The 15,698-nt window shown below is 48.2% G+C and overlaps 7 protein-coding genes and 1 non-coding gene across 8 annotated transcripts; 5 read left to right on the top strand and 3 right to left on the bottom strand.

Annotated features, from left to right (window-relative positions):
* Nucleotides 1-2,457: 2,457 nt before the first annotated feature.
* On the top strand, nt 2,458-3,475 carry BU24DRAFT_456878 (acid phosphatase precursor; the record flags this gene model as incomplete). The annotated part of the gene is made up of 3 exons (XM_033531485.1): nt 2,458-2,626; nt 2,691-2,743; nt 2,798-3,475. 3 exons carry the CDS (start codon nt 2,458-2,460, stop codon nt 3,473-3,475), a joined length of 900 nt encoding a protein of 299 aa, XP_033389189.1.
* An 840-nt stretch (nt 3,476-4,315) lies between these two features.
* Nucleotides 4,316-4,950, top strand: BU24DRAFT_445992 (uncharacterized protein; the record flags this gene model as incomplete). Its single annotated transcript, XM_033530736.1, has 2 exons — nt 4,316-4,613; nt 4,847-4,950. The coding sequence occupies 2 exons, from the start codon at nt 4,316-4,318 to the stop codon at nt 4,948-4,950; spliced, it is 402 nt and encodes a 133-aa protein (XP_033389188.1).
* A 72-nt stretch (nt 4,951-5,022) lies between these two features.
* Nucleotides 5,023-6,892, bottom strand: BU24DRAFT_416520 (C4-dicarboxylate transporter/malic acid transport protein-like protein). The gene has a single exon (XM_033526474.1). The coding sequence runs from the start codon at nt 6,423-6,425 to the stop codon at nt 5,094-5,096; it is 1,332 nt and encodes a 443-aa protein (XP_033389187.1). The 5' UTR covers nt 6,426-6,892; the 3' UTR covers nt 5,023-5,093.
* Nucleotides 6,893-7,610: 718 nt separating this feature from the next.
* On the top strand, nt 7,611-8,354 carry BU24DRAFT_403916 (uncharacterized protein; the record flags this gene model as incomplete). Its single annotated transcript, XM_033525609.1, has 1 exon — nt 7,611-8,354. The coding sequence occupies one exon, from the start codon at nt 7,611-7,613 to the stop codon at nt 8,352-8,354; it is 744 nt and encodes a 247-aa protein (XP_033389186.1).
* Nucleotides 8,355-9,070: 716 nt separating this feature from the next.
* On the top strand, nt 9,071-10,938 carry BU24DRAFT_487381 (histidinol-phosphate aminotransferase). The gene is made up of 3 exons (XM_033533449.1): nt 9,071-9,365; nt 9,430-9,603; nt 9,668-10,938. The coding sequence occupies exons 1-3, from the start codon at nt 9,280-9,282 to the stop codon at nt 10,725-10,727; spliced, it is 1,320 nt and encodes a 439-aa protein (XP_033389185.1). The 5' UTR covers nt 9,071-9,279; the 3' UTR covers nt 10,728-10,938.
* Nucleotides 10,939-11,154: 216 nt separating this feature from the next.
* On the top strand, nt 11,155-12,299 carry BU24DRAFT_416517 (Thg1-domain-containing protein). Its single transcript, XM_033526473.1, has one exon. It carries the CDS (start codon nt 11,197-11,199, stop codon nt 12,004-12,006), a length of 810 nt encoding a protein of 269 aa, XP_033389184.1. The 5' UTR covers nt 11,155-11,196; the 3' UTR covers nt 12,007-12,299.
* Nucleotides 12,300-12,573: 274 nt separating this feature from the next.
* On the bottom strand, nt 12,574-12,673 carry BU24DRAFT_t1. Its single transcript has one exon. It is a non-coding gene; the product is annotated as a tRNA-Glu (tRNA).
* Nucleotides 12,674-13,343: 670 nt separating this feature from the next.
* On the bottom strand, nt 13,344-15,359 carry BU24DRAFT_416516 (GTP-binding protein Obg/CgtA). Its single transcript, XM_033526472.1, has one exon. The coding sequence runs from the start codon at nt 15,175-15,177 to the stop codon at nt 13,630-13,632; it is 1,548 nt and encodes a 515-aa protein (XP_033389183.1). The 5' UTR covers nt 15,178-15,359; the 3' UTR covers nt 13,344-13,629.
* Nucleotides 15,360-15,698: the final 339 nt, after the last annotated feature.

The following is a 15,698-nucleotide window of genomic DNA, read 5'->3' as shown; positions in this document are numbered from 1 at the left end:
AGAGAGCCGTGTAGATCCCGACGATTGATACAGCAATTGACATGCGAAGCGATATTCTACTACTCGTCTCTTGATTATCATTACCACTCCAGGTTGAGCATCGAACCAAAAGGGTTACTCACGAAGGGCCGAGGATGTAATTGTTGACAACGACAGCGGGAGCTTGTGGCGGCGACAACCTGACAGCTGTAACGACTAGCGCATGATGGATACGAAGGTACCAACAGAAGTTTGATCAAAGTCTGGGAGCATATCTAATCAAACCTTCTGCAAAGTGTACGGCAGGATTCACAAGCTTGCATGCATAGATCGTATTATCGTATTATTGTATGGAGTGGTGTCTTCAACTTCATTCATATCCCTCCCTCATCCCGCAACTACTCTTGCAGTCAGGAGATTATTCCAGGGTATCCATGGGAGCTGAAGATGATGAGAGGTCTGTAGCTGGTCTTCGTTCCCTAGTCGCCTGCTCCTTGTATCCGTGACTGTCCGTTCAAGCCGGAGACGTCGGTTGGTGAGAATGCACGGAAGGGCTCTTTCGCGGCGACTACACACTCAGTGGTCCATGTCGGTGAAGTGCGGCGAAAATCACTCGACAATGTCCCTCCATCTACGAACTTGATCGCAAGCATCATTTGCGTCTTGATCTGATCAAAAAAGGTACTATTAGGGAATGTTAAAGGGGATGAATATCTCGCCTTGAGTATTATCAACATCACCTGAGTCCAAATTCCCGCCCCTATTCGAAGGACGATAATCCATGTAAACATTCCTGTGGCTGCACGCATACCCAACCGTCATTCAATGTCCACCAGTCGGACGGCCTGCGACCTCTCGCATTGGCAGCAGCAAGGCTGAGCTATGCCACGCTAAGATAAGAACATAACAATACCTCGGAGGTTCGTCGAAGTCTAAAATGTCCATAGGTGATCATCCTACCACCCTGCTGGTACCCCTGATCGACAGCGCAAATCGCGTCTGATCTGTTCGATTTGGGCTACCGTAATGTTACGCAATTGCCGTTTATGCCATCAATAAACCTGAGGCCATGGTAACATGTACTTGCCAAACAATGGGGGAAGGGGGAGGTGAGTGCTACCTGGTACTCTACTCCACAATTTGCTTAACAGGCCCACAGGCACATGACTTATATTTGAAGAAATGGCCCGGTTTCGCCGGAATTTCGAGTTCAGATCTACAGAATTCCGACAATCACCTAGGTAAGTTTAAGAAAGCATCGCATGGAACAAAGGCTATATAGGATAGCATGAAGTAGGCCGACCACGCTCTTGATGTTGCTTCGAATTGAAACAAGTTTGTTGGCGTACATACAATGCAGAAACTCTTATGAAGTTAATTTTCTAGGTAAGCCAACCATTCGTCACTCTCGAAACATTTGAATTACCAGGAAGTACGCGTGGGGAGTAAGAGCATCGATGAATCATGGGGGGCAATATTGTATTGATTTCGAGAGGGGACGATCCGACACAATCAGGCATTAGTCTACTCGCCTTGTTGTGACCCAAGCACAACATCACTCAGTTAGCGCTTATAGAGGACGCCGAACTTGTGGGGCAACCCAACCATTAATTGCGACTATGTATACCAAAGCTATGTAGACAAGTATGTATGTGTCTATGTATTCCGTACATAGATACATAATGCTACGGGTGCAGAGTGATTGACATTGTTATTGTTTCTCTGCTCTGATTCCTACGAGTACTATGAGCATGTACATACTAGCGATGCATAATATACAATTCCGCCGTCCGTTCCTTGTCATGGATATCATGGACAAAATATCGAAACCATACATTTTGTCCGACGACGTCCGTCCTTTGCTCGGTGTCTAACGGGTACCCCGACGAATGAGATACTTGCCTAATACCCTCGGTAGGAGGGGGTAGCACGTGGGTAGTAGGATGGTAGATGCATTGGATGATAGGCAAGGTGCCTGCCAAGCCGGACAGGGTCGTCGCGGACAACGACTACGGTGTCACGGGTGTGTCTGTTCCAATCGTCATCTCCCCTTAAGGTCCGTCCAACGAATCAGACACCAAATATGCCTTCCCATAGCCCTTTATAGAACCGCTCAATCTGTGTATGCCAGTCGATTACAACTAATCACAGCCTCGTCAGACAATATTCGTTGATATTTGTTTGTTTGCAGGTGTCGCCACCACGGAGTAGTCTCAGACTCTCAGCCAACGGGCCGTCTAAGGCTATCTGTCTAAGGGATCGCCAATTATTCGTTGATTGTAGATGTACCGACGATAACTATGTGATCAATACATAAGGTAACCAAGGGAAGTTCTTCTTTTGGAACGGCTCTCGCGCACCCTTCACTCTTTTTTTTTTTCAGGTTCTACCTATCCGTCGCCACACATCGCAGTCATCGCGATTTCGTGATCATAGTCACGCCCACATTCGTTTCGACCATCCCTAATCATAGCAAAAATGCACTTCTCATTATTATGCGTAATTCCTCTCGTCCACGCTGCCCGGATAATCCAATCCAACGATGATGGTTGGGCGGAAGCAAATGTTCGAACTTTCTTCAACACTCTGACTTTCGCTGGGCATGATGTAGTTCTGTCAGCTCCTGCAAAGCAAAATTCAGGACGCGGTTCGTAGATCTTGTTTCTCTGTTACATTCCGCTTCGATATGGAAACTGATGCCTGTCACATAGGCTCTCTCGATGCTCCACCCAAGCAAGTAGATGGTAATGGGTGCATTCACCAGGTGAGCTATGCTAACCCACACAACCACGTCAGAACAACGTCTAATGCGACACAGAGCTGCCCGCCAAACAGTCCTCCCATCGGCACCAATCAGAGTGAAACCCGGCTTAATTATGTCAACAGTTTCCCAGTAACCAGCATCAAAACGGGCATCGATGAGATCGGACCCAAACTGTGGAACGCTCGGGCCGAACTTGCTGTGACCGGGCCCAATGTAGGGGACAACGCTGGAATCAAAGTCCCATTCTCAGGTACTGTTGGTGCCGCCGTCTATGCTGCTCAGAACGGCATCCCAGCCATAGCCTTCTCAGGTGTTACCGGTTATCCTACAGCTTGGAACAAGCCCACGCCTCTTCACTCCAAAATCTACGCCGAGTTGGCCCTCAAAGTTACCAGCACTATCCTCGAGTCCGGTCCGCCCTACCTGCCCCCAGAAACCTGGCTCAACGTCAATTTTGGAAAAGTATCAGAGGCAAAATGTAACAGTGCAGACAAGTTTACGTATGTTCTTACGAGAATTCATTGGGGTTTCCTCAGCGACTATGACGTGGAATGGTGCGGAACCAGACGCCTTCCACTTGAGTCTGATATACGCGATAACAATGATTGCTACGTTACCATCAGCATCGGAGATGCAACTGACAAGACAACGATTGATGCTGCTCGACAAGCGCAGGTCCTGCCTAAGCTTCAGAATATTCTCTCTTGTATTCAGCATAGACCTGGTTCATGACGACTGAAATCAACACGTTACAGGCATCCAGGAGGACATCTGCAGCAACCGCTTGGGTTTTCAACTATTAATGCTATCTCAGATCTGTATCGGCGGAACTCGGTTTTGAAGCTGGGGAGTACAATGGCTTTGCTGAGGCAAAGAGCAATTCCATGACTGCGAAAAGCGCATAATGATCTACGATGACAAGCCTTATGGCGATCCTCTCTCATCAAGTCTTGATGAAGTCATGAGTGCCTCAGGTGCCGCTACATGCAATCTCCAAGCTGTCTTCAAGATAATCTAGAAACCTTATCAGACTGTTTTATTGCCGTGGTTCAACGCTGAATGTGCCTCAAACTCTCCCAAGATCCAGGATCAAGGACTTTGGTAGCTGTCACCGATCTGTCAATAAGCGGTAAGCTCATGCTTGACAATGATACTAGAACAATGTTTGGGATGATTCGTTATCCTACTGGTGCTTGGAATCTTCCGCATGGTTCGGCAGAATGCGTTGAGGCGTTGCCGGTTCCGCCTTCGCGACACACACCGTCTCAGGTCCCATGCCAGATGCGTGCGCAGTGACGATCGTGAGCATTGCCTACCAGCCCTCAATTAATCTTGTAAAGAGCCTCTGAAATCATCACAGACTCACACGATATAGAGGGCATTATAAATGAGCCATGGAAGTCCCATGCAATTCTGATCAACTTCTATCTACCCTTCCAGTCCTTTCAAGTCTTTCAATTCGTACAGTCATTTACTCGCGCTTGGTCGCAGCAACTTGACTACTTCCATTCATTCATTCATTTTAGATTTTTTATACCACTTGATTTACGTATACCCAACCATTCATTCAAAATGAAGTTCACCACTGCATTCACCATCTTGGCCGCGGTCGCCCTCACCAACGCCCGTGTGCTCCGACGTGCCCCTCAGGCCAACTCTCAGACCTTCACTGGTGCCTTGGGAGGAGTCGAAGCCACTCCCATTCTCGATTCCGGCAACGAGGACCGTCCCTTCGAAGTCAATGGCGCCACGTTCGTCAACCTCGGGGCTGCCCTCCAGCGATCTTGCGACCAACAGTTCAACGGCTGCGCAAACTTGGCCAACTCTGGCCAGGGCGACTTTGACACCTCCGAGTGCCAGGCTCAGAAGGGTAAGAATCTCCTTGCTTGAATGGTGGTCGGATCAATGCTGACAGTATGGGAACAGATCAATGCTCGGCGGCAGGTGCGGCCAGGCTCCGCCGCTCATAGATAAGCGACGGACCAGATGGGGGGTTCCGATGATTTCATGCTTGGATTGATGGCAGAGTACAAATGCGCTATGCATAACTGACGCGGCAGGGTCTGCAAACGACTTATGACACGCATTGCTGTACCTTTCTAGATTTACGTATGTTATGCCAGAGATCAAACGATCCAGAATGTATGAAATTTGATGACCCTCCAAATAACTTCCACTGTTGTTACTTGAATCCCAAGATGAAGTAGGTGCTACAAATATTTGTCTTAACGTGTTACAAAATAGCTATTTAATATCTCACTGTAAAAAACGTTGCAGTATTGAAAACATTTATAATATTATAGTATGTGATCTAAACTTTTGAACTTTGTCATAATCTATGGGTATCATATCAACACTTCCCTACTTCCCCTTCTTCTATTACTTCTTCTTCCTCTTCTCCTGCTTCTTCTTCGTCTTTTGTTTTCTTAGATGCATGCATTACGCACGAGGCCATGAACAACGACCCATCAACCGCACCCCTCACAGTGCCAACCGTGACGACAAACCACAATAATACGACCGCCATCCCAAATATTGTTCCCAGTATCCTGAAGAATAGACTCGGCATCTGCGTCCCCAATTCAATAGTGCTGATCGCAAAAGCTCCAAGCGGAAATGTAAAACCCCACCATCCCATATTAAACGGGAAAGGACGAGACTTGTAGATCGAAGCCAGAGCAAAACAGAGCCAAATGAGGCCGAACCCCCACATAGTCAGTGCGATGAACGCACCGAGGATGAAGAAGATCTCGCCAGCCACGGGGAGGCCTTGAAAGAATTGCGTTCTGGGGAAGACGTCGCGGGATACAGTGCCCAGGTATAAGATGGTGTAACCACCCATTCCCAGTGGGCTGAGGGGTAGGAAGGACGATACTACAACTTCCCTAGGCGGCAGCTTGTGTAGGGCAAGTCGAGTATAGTACATGACGAGGACTGTCATGGACAATGGCATTGCCATGCCCCACATTACATACGACGCGAGCAACGTCCCAAGCGCAACTTGAGGGTCTTGTATGAACTTTGCGATCTCGGCTCCAGTAGCGGCGGCGACCATGGTGGCAGATATCGGGAGAAGCTGGGCGGCTGTTATGCGATGAAGGGCCTGCTGGTGGGTTGCGGAGATGAGGAGGATCGTGAGAGATATTGTCACAGCCAGTGCAACAACGCAATTGATGATCCAGCACACCCAGGCAAACGTTACCGCCCAGTATCCCATGTAGGGGGCACAAAGAAATATCCAAGATTCCACCAAGGTCGAAAATCCGATGGGGATGGTGCCTAGGAAAAGGGAATTGGTGCTGTCCGCAATCATGGCTCCCCATACCTCCGGATAGAGAACATAGCGAAGGATTGATATAAACAGCGCAGCAAAGAACAGGATAGTGTTTAGTGCAAAGAAGGCGACCGAGAGCCAATAGAGACAATCTGATTTGAAAGGGAGAATAATGAAGATTAAGGAAGTGATTCCAGTACCCATTGTAACCGAGAACCAAGAAGGTGAGAAATTGCGTACGACGTTTCGCCAGTTCCTCCATGTAGGGCGTAATTGTTTCTGTTCGAAGCCGAATTGTGATAGGGGTTCATCTTGATTGTCTTGAGCATGAGTGCCAGACAGGAGTTGGCTAGGCGCAGTCAAAGCTGGATTGTTTGTGCCAACTCTGTCCAATGCATGGCCGTCCATTGTGACTCTGAGGTTGATGAAATTCTTTTTCTCGACCCAAGACACAAGAAACAGTAGGAACCGGACCTTTTAAGAAGCTACGCAATGATGTTTCCAACATTATGACTAGGTAACCATTCCGTAGTTGGTCCCGCACGCCGTTGCTGTGCTATGTCCGATCGGGACCCCATGGTGGATCGAGCAACTGGATATGGTTCTATCTGGCCAAGCCCGACCCATCTACAGCCATTGAGACGGACATATCTAACTCATCAGATAAGACGAACCAAAGGAAAAGATTGCGGAGAAAAAGATGAGAATCAACCGGGCTGATAAGATGTTGCTGGTACGGATACGAATTGAATTATCAAAATGTTCCTACACCAACCATTCGAGAAAGGAGTTTCAGGAATTTCGAAGTGATGAAGGCCAATCCGAGCTTGATCCGACCCGACGCAACCCCGCCGTCCATACGAGGAACGGCCGAGACCCTCATTGCATTTGGGCAAGAATCGGGCTGAAGTTGCAGATTAAATATACTCTCCAACCCACTGGATACAATTCATCTGGCCCAGAGTGTTGCTATCAGAGCGCCAAAGAAAATAATTCTCCACATTTCGGGCCCAACACGAACCCATACCTCTTACTCTATCCACCTCAATGAGGCTGTGGAGTGAAGATAGTGTAGCTGATTGTTGGTGAGTCAACGTACCGTCGGTCATACGATAAGATTCGACGCACGATAACTACCTATGTAGGAACCTATCTGTCCATCTTAGAAAGTCACAATCACGAAGCGAAATCGATATGTTGTGCAATGTCACGTGCTATGTGCACTGCAAATCGCCCAATGCGGCTAGCGGCAGCGCCGAGACCATCAATATTCGAAGTTCACGACCAGCTGTCACCAGTTTTCTGGCCTCTCGATTTTTCAGCCCGACCATGATGCTTCCGCCTGACGTACACTTCTAACGTGTTTGAAAAGCATGTGCGCCATGGGATTTTGATGACGATATTGGTGGCAGTCTTCCGCATTACTCCGCTGGATCCAGTCTTGACTCCACCGCAGCCTTATCGCTGGACCCCTCAAAGGCGCTGTCCAACCATTAAAGAATGCCTGGCTTGCTTGACTTACCCATAGAGCTCCGCGAAATTATATATGACATCCTGCTTCGAGATGAGCTCGAGCCACGGCCTCGTGCGGTAATGCTCGTCACGGCGAAGTACGTCAGAGAACATCTACCGCTTCGCTGTTATCGAGGACTACTTCGAGCGTGCCATCAGACCTATCGCGAGGTCAAGCAAGCTATCCAGCATATGCATGCATCCAAGCAACTAAACTACGAGCTCTCCATTGCATTTTCACATGGCCGCCCCTTCTTCTCTCTCACATGGCTTCGATTCCCCGCACTCTCTTCGGTGATCAATAATCTTGTCATCAACGTTGATCTTCGCTTGCGTGAGCCTTTTAGCGAAGCTGGCACGACTCCATCCATGCCAGCTGATTCGGACCTGCTTTCCCTACTCGAGGATAACGATCTCGGTTTTGCATCGCACGTTTTCGATTATCTTGCCGTTCTCTTGAAAACACTTGCCGACTTGATGTTTTACAGAGACCCCGACTCTGCCGTATTATATGTCGAAGCAGTGACTCTCAATCTGACTAGGCCAACACAAATGGTTTCTTCAATACATGGCACCGATGTCCGTTCTCGACGTGTGCTCGTCGATCGCGAGGAAGCCCACGGCTTGGACGAGACGATGCGTACCACTTTAAGAACGAACGTCCAAGGATTCGGCGCGTTCGATGCTTCTAAATGCAACACCTTGACACCCTTGATCCAGATTGGAACACTCCGTTTTGCATCAGACTGCACGGTGTGGGGGAAAGGACATAATTTGGTAATAGCGGACAAGAATTTCGCTTGGCTTAAATACGCAGAGCCTTAACAGCAACGCCCTATTCATGTTTTATCAGTACTTGTCGTTGGGAGGGAGTACGATGGATCACATCTACTCGGACCCAAAAGACACAAGGAAGTGGAAAGAAAGACGGCAGAAAACACGACTGAATCATCAACGGATCTGGAAGCAATAAGGCTGGTTATATTAATACCACCATTGGAGACAAAATTTGTCCAATTGCGAGGTCTAGGGTTGTGGTCCGGCCATGTACATACATCATTTCATGATGTGAAGAGAAGGACTGGCTGTGGGCATGGCCGCTTTCCTACATAGGCACCATCAAGGTGTACGAGTTTTGGGCTAGAAAATCGAATACAGAAAGACATCTTTAACTCTGTAGCTACTCATATGTGACTATGTCTAAGTCAAATGCGTATGAAATCTTACCAAGAGCACATATCAAATACTGAGGATGCACCCAACCATAGTGGTGTGACTCATGTATCATTCCTGGACATTGAATTTTCCCTGTTCATTGAGGGACACCACCGCCGTTTGCATTGGTAATAGCGCAGGAACTGGTGAATTCATTGCCGTGTTTTGTATTTTACATCCATACGCGTTGTTTCTAAGTCCATCACTATTCCAGGATACGTACCTAGCTGCAGTACATTTATGGTCAGTGCAGCTGTGTGAAAGTTGCATAAATGGAACTCACTTAACAATATTCTGGCCATGACGTAGATTATTCTTCGTTATAGCAATTGGCTCAGTGTGCAGCTGTATAGGCCGTCTGTGCTTATTGTGACTCTTATTATACGCAAAAGTTTGAGTATCGTTGGTACTTATCGCAAGCGTCTTCCGCGGTGACTCTTCGCCCGACATCGCTGCCCCGCGCTACAAAAAGTGCCCGCCGACCATCAATCTTGACCTTGTTCACATCCAACAACCAACAGCCACATCCTCCACAATGGCGCCCAGCAAATCCCCCTTCGATCTCTCCACATGCGCAAGGCCAAATATACTGGCATTGGAGCCGTATCGATGCGCGCGCGAGTACGTGAAGCTCAATTGCATGCGCCAGACATATCGAGAGCTTGACCACTGATGGCATGTGCAGTGACTACAAGGACGACGGGAAGAACATCCTACTCGATGCGAACGAGAATGCATACGGTCCTGGGTTGGCTCTTGAGTCGACAGGAGCATTATCTGGCTCCACCGCGAACGGCGCATCCGGATCTCTGTCAGCCATTGACGTCGATCTGCTTGGACTGAATAGATATCCAGATCCGTACGTGCAGTATTGTTCAATTGCAGCTTAGAGCTACCATTCTAACCAGTCCTACTCTTTATAGTCACCAGAATGAACTTAAGCAAGCCCTTTGCGACCTCCGAAACACCCACACCCACACCTCGAAGACAATCACCCCCGAACACCTTTTCGTTGGCGTGGGCTCAGACGAAGCAATTGACGCACTCCTCCGCGCATTCTGTGTCCCTGGCAAAGACAAAATCCTGACATGTCCACCGACCTACGGAATGTACAGTGTTTCGGCACAGGTGAACGACGTCTCTCTCGTCAAGGTGCCGTTGCTTTCAGAAGGATTCCAACTCGACGTCCCCAGCATCACCTCCGCACTTTCATCCGACCCTAACATCAAATTGGCCTACCTTTGTTCGCCCGGAAACCCGACCGCAGCGCTTTTGAAGAAGGAGGATGTACAAAAGATATTAGAGCACCCAACTTGGAATGGGATAGTCGTCTTGGACGAAGCATACATCGATTTCGCACCTGAGGGTACAAGTTTGGCAGAATGGGTCGCGGAATGGCCCAACCTGGTAGTGATGCAGACCTTGTCAAAGGCATTCGGTCTGGCAGGAATAAGATTGGGAGCGGCATTCACAGACCCGGCGATTGCGAGGATACTGAACTCCCTCAAGGCTCCATACAACATCCCGAACCCAACAAGTCAATTGGCTCGCGCAGCACTTAGTTCAAAACACCTGGAAATCATGCGAAGAAACAAGGATTTGATAGTGAAGCAGCGTGAAAGGCTGTTGAAGGAGCTACCCAAGGTTCCTGGTGTCGGCAAATTCCTAGGAGGATCTGAATCAAACTTCTTGCTCGTCGAGATGCTTGATGCGCCCAAGGAACAAGGCGGAAAGCCGTCAAATGAGACGGCACTTGCCGTGTACGAAGCTTTAGCGGAAGAAAAGGGAGTCGTTGTCAGATTCAGAGGAAAAGAGCACGGGTGTTTGGGATGCCTGAGAGTTACTGTTGGAACGGAGAAGGAGGTCGACAGGTTCCTCGTGGAGCTAAGCACGGTTCTCAAGAATATTCATCAAAGTACTTCAAAAGTTGGTGCGAAGGAAGAGGAAAGAAAAGAAACCCAAGCGAACGCTGTCATTGCTTGAGGACTTTTGGCCTCCAATCTTGAAGGAAACAACCTTCAAGGAGTGAGTGTCGTAGACTATAGAACATACAAGCAAGAAGGCCAAGGCAATATCTGAACCTCGACAGATATGCGTTTAATCATATAGAGGATGATTTTGGTTATAGTCATAGGTACGAGAATCGCTCATATAATGTAAATATTTCCCACGATTTGGGAAAATTCAGAGTTTGTCACAAGTAATAGGCGTCCAAACCCATGCTAAAAAACCTACCGTCCTTTTTCAAAACATGGTGGCTGTGCGTTGCACCGCCCTATTCACTGTGGACTAGTAGTTGCAATCTGTTGTTGCGTGGGTGTAGGGTGAGTCACATGAGTCAAGCTTCCCAGGTTGACGTTCTATGCATGAGGTGAGAGTTGGTTGTATTTAAACATGTAAACTTCCACCTCACTTTTCTTCATCATACAAATCACACAAACATCGAGCAAAGATGGCAGACCAATCAGAGCATAAGGCACCAACATTAGCAGACCGAATGAAGAGTTACGAAGCAGAATTCGACTTCACACTTCCGTCAAATGCCCCAATAATAATTCGTCTCGATGGGCATGGATTCTCTCGTTTCACGGCACATTTCTGTCGGCCGTTCGACCAGCGCATACACGATGCCATGGTATCAACATGCACCGACCTGCTAAAATACTTCCAACAAGCAACCCTTGCATATACCCAATCCGACGAAATAACATTGGTCTTCCCAGCCGGTGTCCAGTCCTTCAATGAAAGAGTGCAGAAACTAGGCAGTCTCGCAGCGAGTTACTGCTCCGTCCGGTTCGGCGACCACCTACGTAAATTGCTAGCCGCCAACCCGGAGCCCCAAGTCAAGGAGTCGGCACACGACGCTATAGCGTCTGCGCACTTCGATGCTCGGATATTCGCAGTTCCATCTGTTGAAGAGGCATTGAATTGCGTGTTGTGGCGGTGTCGAGGGGATGCCATGAGGAACTCTGTCAGCGGGTTCGCGCGCACTCTGTTGTCTGATAAACAGATACACGGACGAACAAGGCTTGAGGTGATAGAGATACTGAAGAATGAAAAAGGGGTTGTTTATGAAGATGCCGTACCGAAATGGGCGGTGGAGGGTAGCTTGGTCAAACGTGAGCAAGTCCAGCACGAAGGTACCAATCTCAAGACTGGTGAACCGGTGGTCGCGTTGCGGACGAAGATACGGGTGGAGGATCGCGGAATAACAGAGTTCAGCGAGGAGAATCTGCGGCTTGTTGTAGATAAGTTTTGGTGAATTTTCACTGTTTATTAGTCCCTCAAGCCAATGGAAAGAAGGATTGGACTTTCCTGAGTTTGGCTATACATTTCTTACTTTTGCTCTCTCTCTCTCTGTCTTCTTCGTATCACTGTCCAGAATGCATGCGGGAGGTAATGAGCTGCGCTACTCTCTTGAGTATATGAGGCGTCCTTTTTCGAATAAAAGAGAACTAGCAGGTTGATATCTAACCCAGGCCTTAAGTAATGTATGTATATACGTATATATATGACGTACGGCCGTGACAGTAAAAAGAAATGCGGGTTTCCTCCACGTCGAATTTGATCCTATGATACCATCAACGCAACTCAACACAACCAGTCCACACAAAAAAAGAACAGAATAAGAACCAAAATTATGCTTCCGACGTCAATGGTTCTCTCTGCTCTCTGTCTAAAAAGAAATAGTTTCTGTTCTAGCGTTCAGGAGCCGCCACCGTCCCTAAGCGACCAGCCCCTGAGCATTCCAACGTACTAGAACACTAAAAAGACCACCACAACACCAAAAAAACATCGCCACAACACGCAGATGGGCAAAAATGAAAGCTTCCGACACCGGGAATCGAACCCGGGCCTTGCCGGCACTTGAAAGTGTAACTAACTCTCATGATGAGAGCGGCAAATCCTAGCCACTAGACCATATCGGATGTGTTGTCATTTGATTCATGAAGCCTTTTTTGTGGTAAAAGACAATATGTACTGAGATATTGAGCATTCGACGACGGTCATAACATCAACTATAGTGCTATTGAACAACTGGAGAAATTTGGCGGAAAAGGCCATGGACGACGTGGGTGAGGGACCCGCCCGACGATGATACCAAAGCCGGGAGCTAGTCAATCGAAGTCCACACGAGATAAAATTTTAATCTCGATTGCTGGAGAGTGGACCTTGACGATCGTGGACCTCAACTAGAAAATATGTAAATTGATATAGTTTAGTGCTGTGTGATTCAAACATAGATATAATTTCATGCTATTTCTCAGTCATGGTCATTTTGTCTTATCCTCATAAGAGAACCCATGCTTTAAGCGTTCAATACGTGGGTGCATACCTCACCGTTGCGGTGCGGTTTGAAGATGACCAGAAATAGAATCATCTTTTCTCGATATAGGTTCCCGCGATGAAATGCGACGAATGCGTTGAATTGGATGAGCCCTTCGTAAAGCGCATTTACTATCTGCAGCTTTGACTTGGCTCCGCTACCTTCGCTATTATTAACAGCTGCATATAGATCGTTCTTGAATGGGCGCAGAACCTAAGCTGTCACTGGTACTCTGTTTGGGAGAGTGTTGAGCCTTTCAAATGCGATCTTTGGCCTTTCAGAAATCTCTAAAGTACTTCTTACACTTATAAATAAGCACTGCTGCATGAAACGCTGATATGCAGTCGATGAGCGGGATCTTGCAAGGGTGGGTGGCTGTGGTTATAAACAATGCTAAGCGGCAATCGTCGCACCCTGACTGAATCTCGTCGGCATATATTGGGCATCATAATGAAGATATGGCTCATGTGCTGAAATGTACGCATTGATTGGAGATTACTGTGCGATTGGTGTGCCGGATGGTAGCTCCTGTATATGATATCTAATCGCTTGAATAAATCATTCGTCGAGCAAGTCCATCACAAGCTGAGGAAGTATTTCAACACCCTCTGCTTTGATTGCACTGACTGGAATCGACTGAACATTGCGCTTCCACGCATTCTTTCGACCACTAGGATGCGGTTGTTCGCCATTATTAATCTGGCGAATGTACATCTGCAAATCTTGGTACACTGCCTGTGTACCTGGGAGATCTGCTTTTGTTGCGACAACGAACCAAGGCTTCGATGAGATGTCGGTCGATGTCAGATAGGGAAGCTCTTCAATTGAAGGGTTCATCACAGGGGATTCGAGCCTCTCCGATGTGCCCTTCCGTCGCGTCTCACTGTTAGCAGGACGATACGTAACCATGCGGCGTTCCGTATCTGCATTGAGCTCTCGCTCTCTCAGAGCTTCGTACTCCGAAACCTCCTTCCAGAGTAGCTTCAGCGCAGCCACTGCATCCCCTGCGGAGAGGTCGATGACAAAAGCCAATACTGCAGCTCGTTCTACGTGCCGTAGGAAGCCTAAACCAAGTCCCCTGTCGAGATGTGCGTCTTCAATCAGTCCTGGGACATCTGCTATGGTAAAGTTCTCTCGCAGTTCGCCGTCTGTTCCTCGTCTCAAGACTGCAGGACGGCCTTTGTGGTTATCTAGAACTACCGTACCCACGTTTGGTTGAAGTGTTGTGAAAGCCCAATTTCCGATGCGAGCTCGGCTGTTGCTGAGGGCTCGAAGTAGTGTGCTCTTTCCAACGTTTGGGAGGCCAACCAATCCGAGATCAGCCAGAAGCTTGAGCTCTAGCTGCAATGAGATTTTCATTCCTTCATCGCCTCTCGTGGCCATCTTTGGTCTCGAATGATTCGATGTTACGAAGTGTGGGTTTCCAAGACCGCCCATGGAACCAGCAGCGATTAGCATAGGTGTTTCCATATGTTTGTCCAGGTCTAGCCACATTGGAGCTTCAGGTTGAAGCGCTGCAAGGTGCGATCGACGAGGTGGTGGTAGGCGAGGGAAGACCATCCTATTCAGCTCAGTAGGAACTGTACCCGGAAAGACAAGCCATTTGTCTTTCCTGTAGCTCCCCTTCCCTCCTTCCTCACCGGGAAGGTCCATCTGACCAGTTCTTTCTGCCTCTTCGTGTTCTCTCTCCGCCGTTTCGAAAGGATCGTGGCGTTGGATTTCTCGAACGATGGTCCCAACAGGCACCGTGATGAGCACATCAGCGCCCCTCTCGCCGCCTCTCATCTTGCCCTGACCATTTCGGCCTCTTCCAGCCTTCATGAGTCTTCTACGAGCAAGCTTGTGAAGAGATGTCTCCCCTCGAACCGCTTGGATATACACATTGCCTCCGCTGCCACCGTCGCCTCCATTAGGTGGGCCCTCTTCGATGTACTTTTCTCGAACAAAAGATACACAACCATGGCCTCCAGAGCCAGCTTCAATGGTGAGGATACATCGGTCGGCGAATGGGGTCAATGCATAATCGTCCGGCGTGGGGTCTAATTGAGAATATTTTGCATCTGGTTCCGCATTGTTCTGATTCTCGGATTGCGCGTTATCGTGCATGCATCTTTTCGAGATTGGATGTATCCTACGGAGGGACCGTAGTCGCGTAGTGCACGAAAGTGCTGATTCGAGAGGCGGATAGAGAAACGGTGTTAATGTTCGGCCGAAGCAACTGCTGATCCGTATTGACGACATACGTCGCGGTTTTTGGTAGTATGGTTGTTAAAGATGGCTGTTCTTCAATGATGCATGGCAATGCCAAGCCAAAACTTTCTACGATCTTAGCATGATCGTCCGGGGTACTATGTGTTTACCTAATCAGAGCTTGACGCTAAACTACATACGGTGGAGTTAGTTACCTTCTCGTACATATATTGAATGAAGCTATGACCACCTCATGTCAACGTCGGACTCTAGAGTCTGTCTTCCACCTGCATGCTCCACCACACTTGTTGCACGCGAAGTCCGTAGCCCTCCACCCTTCGCCCCAATTACATATAACCTGTGCGGAAGTATTCGTACATACTTCTAGTTGTCACTTGCTACCGAGGCGAAAAGGGATTTGAACGTCCTAATCTGGG

This window comes from Aaosphaeria arxii, assembly GCF_010015735.1.
Source record: "Aaosphaeria arxii CBS 175.79 unplaced genomic scaffold BU24scaffold_1, whole genome shotgun sequence".
Classification (NCBI taxonomy): Eukaryota; Fungi; Ascomycota; class Dothideomycetes; order Pleosporales; genus Aaosphaeria; species Aaosphaeria arxii.
Note: the sequence above shows the minus strand (reverse complement) of the source record. Positions and strands in the feature narration are given on the sequence as shown.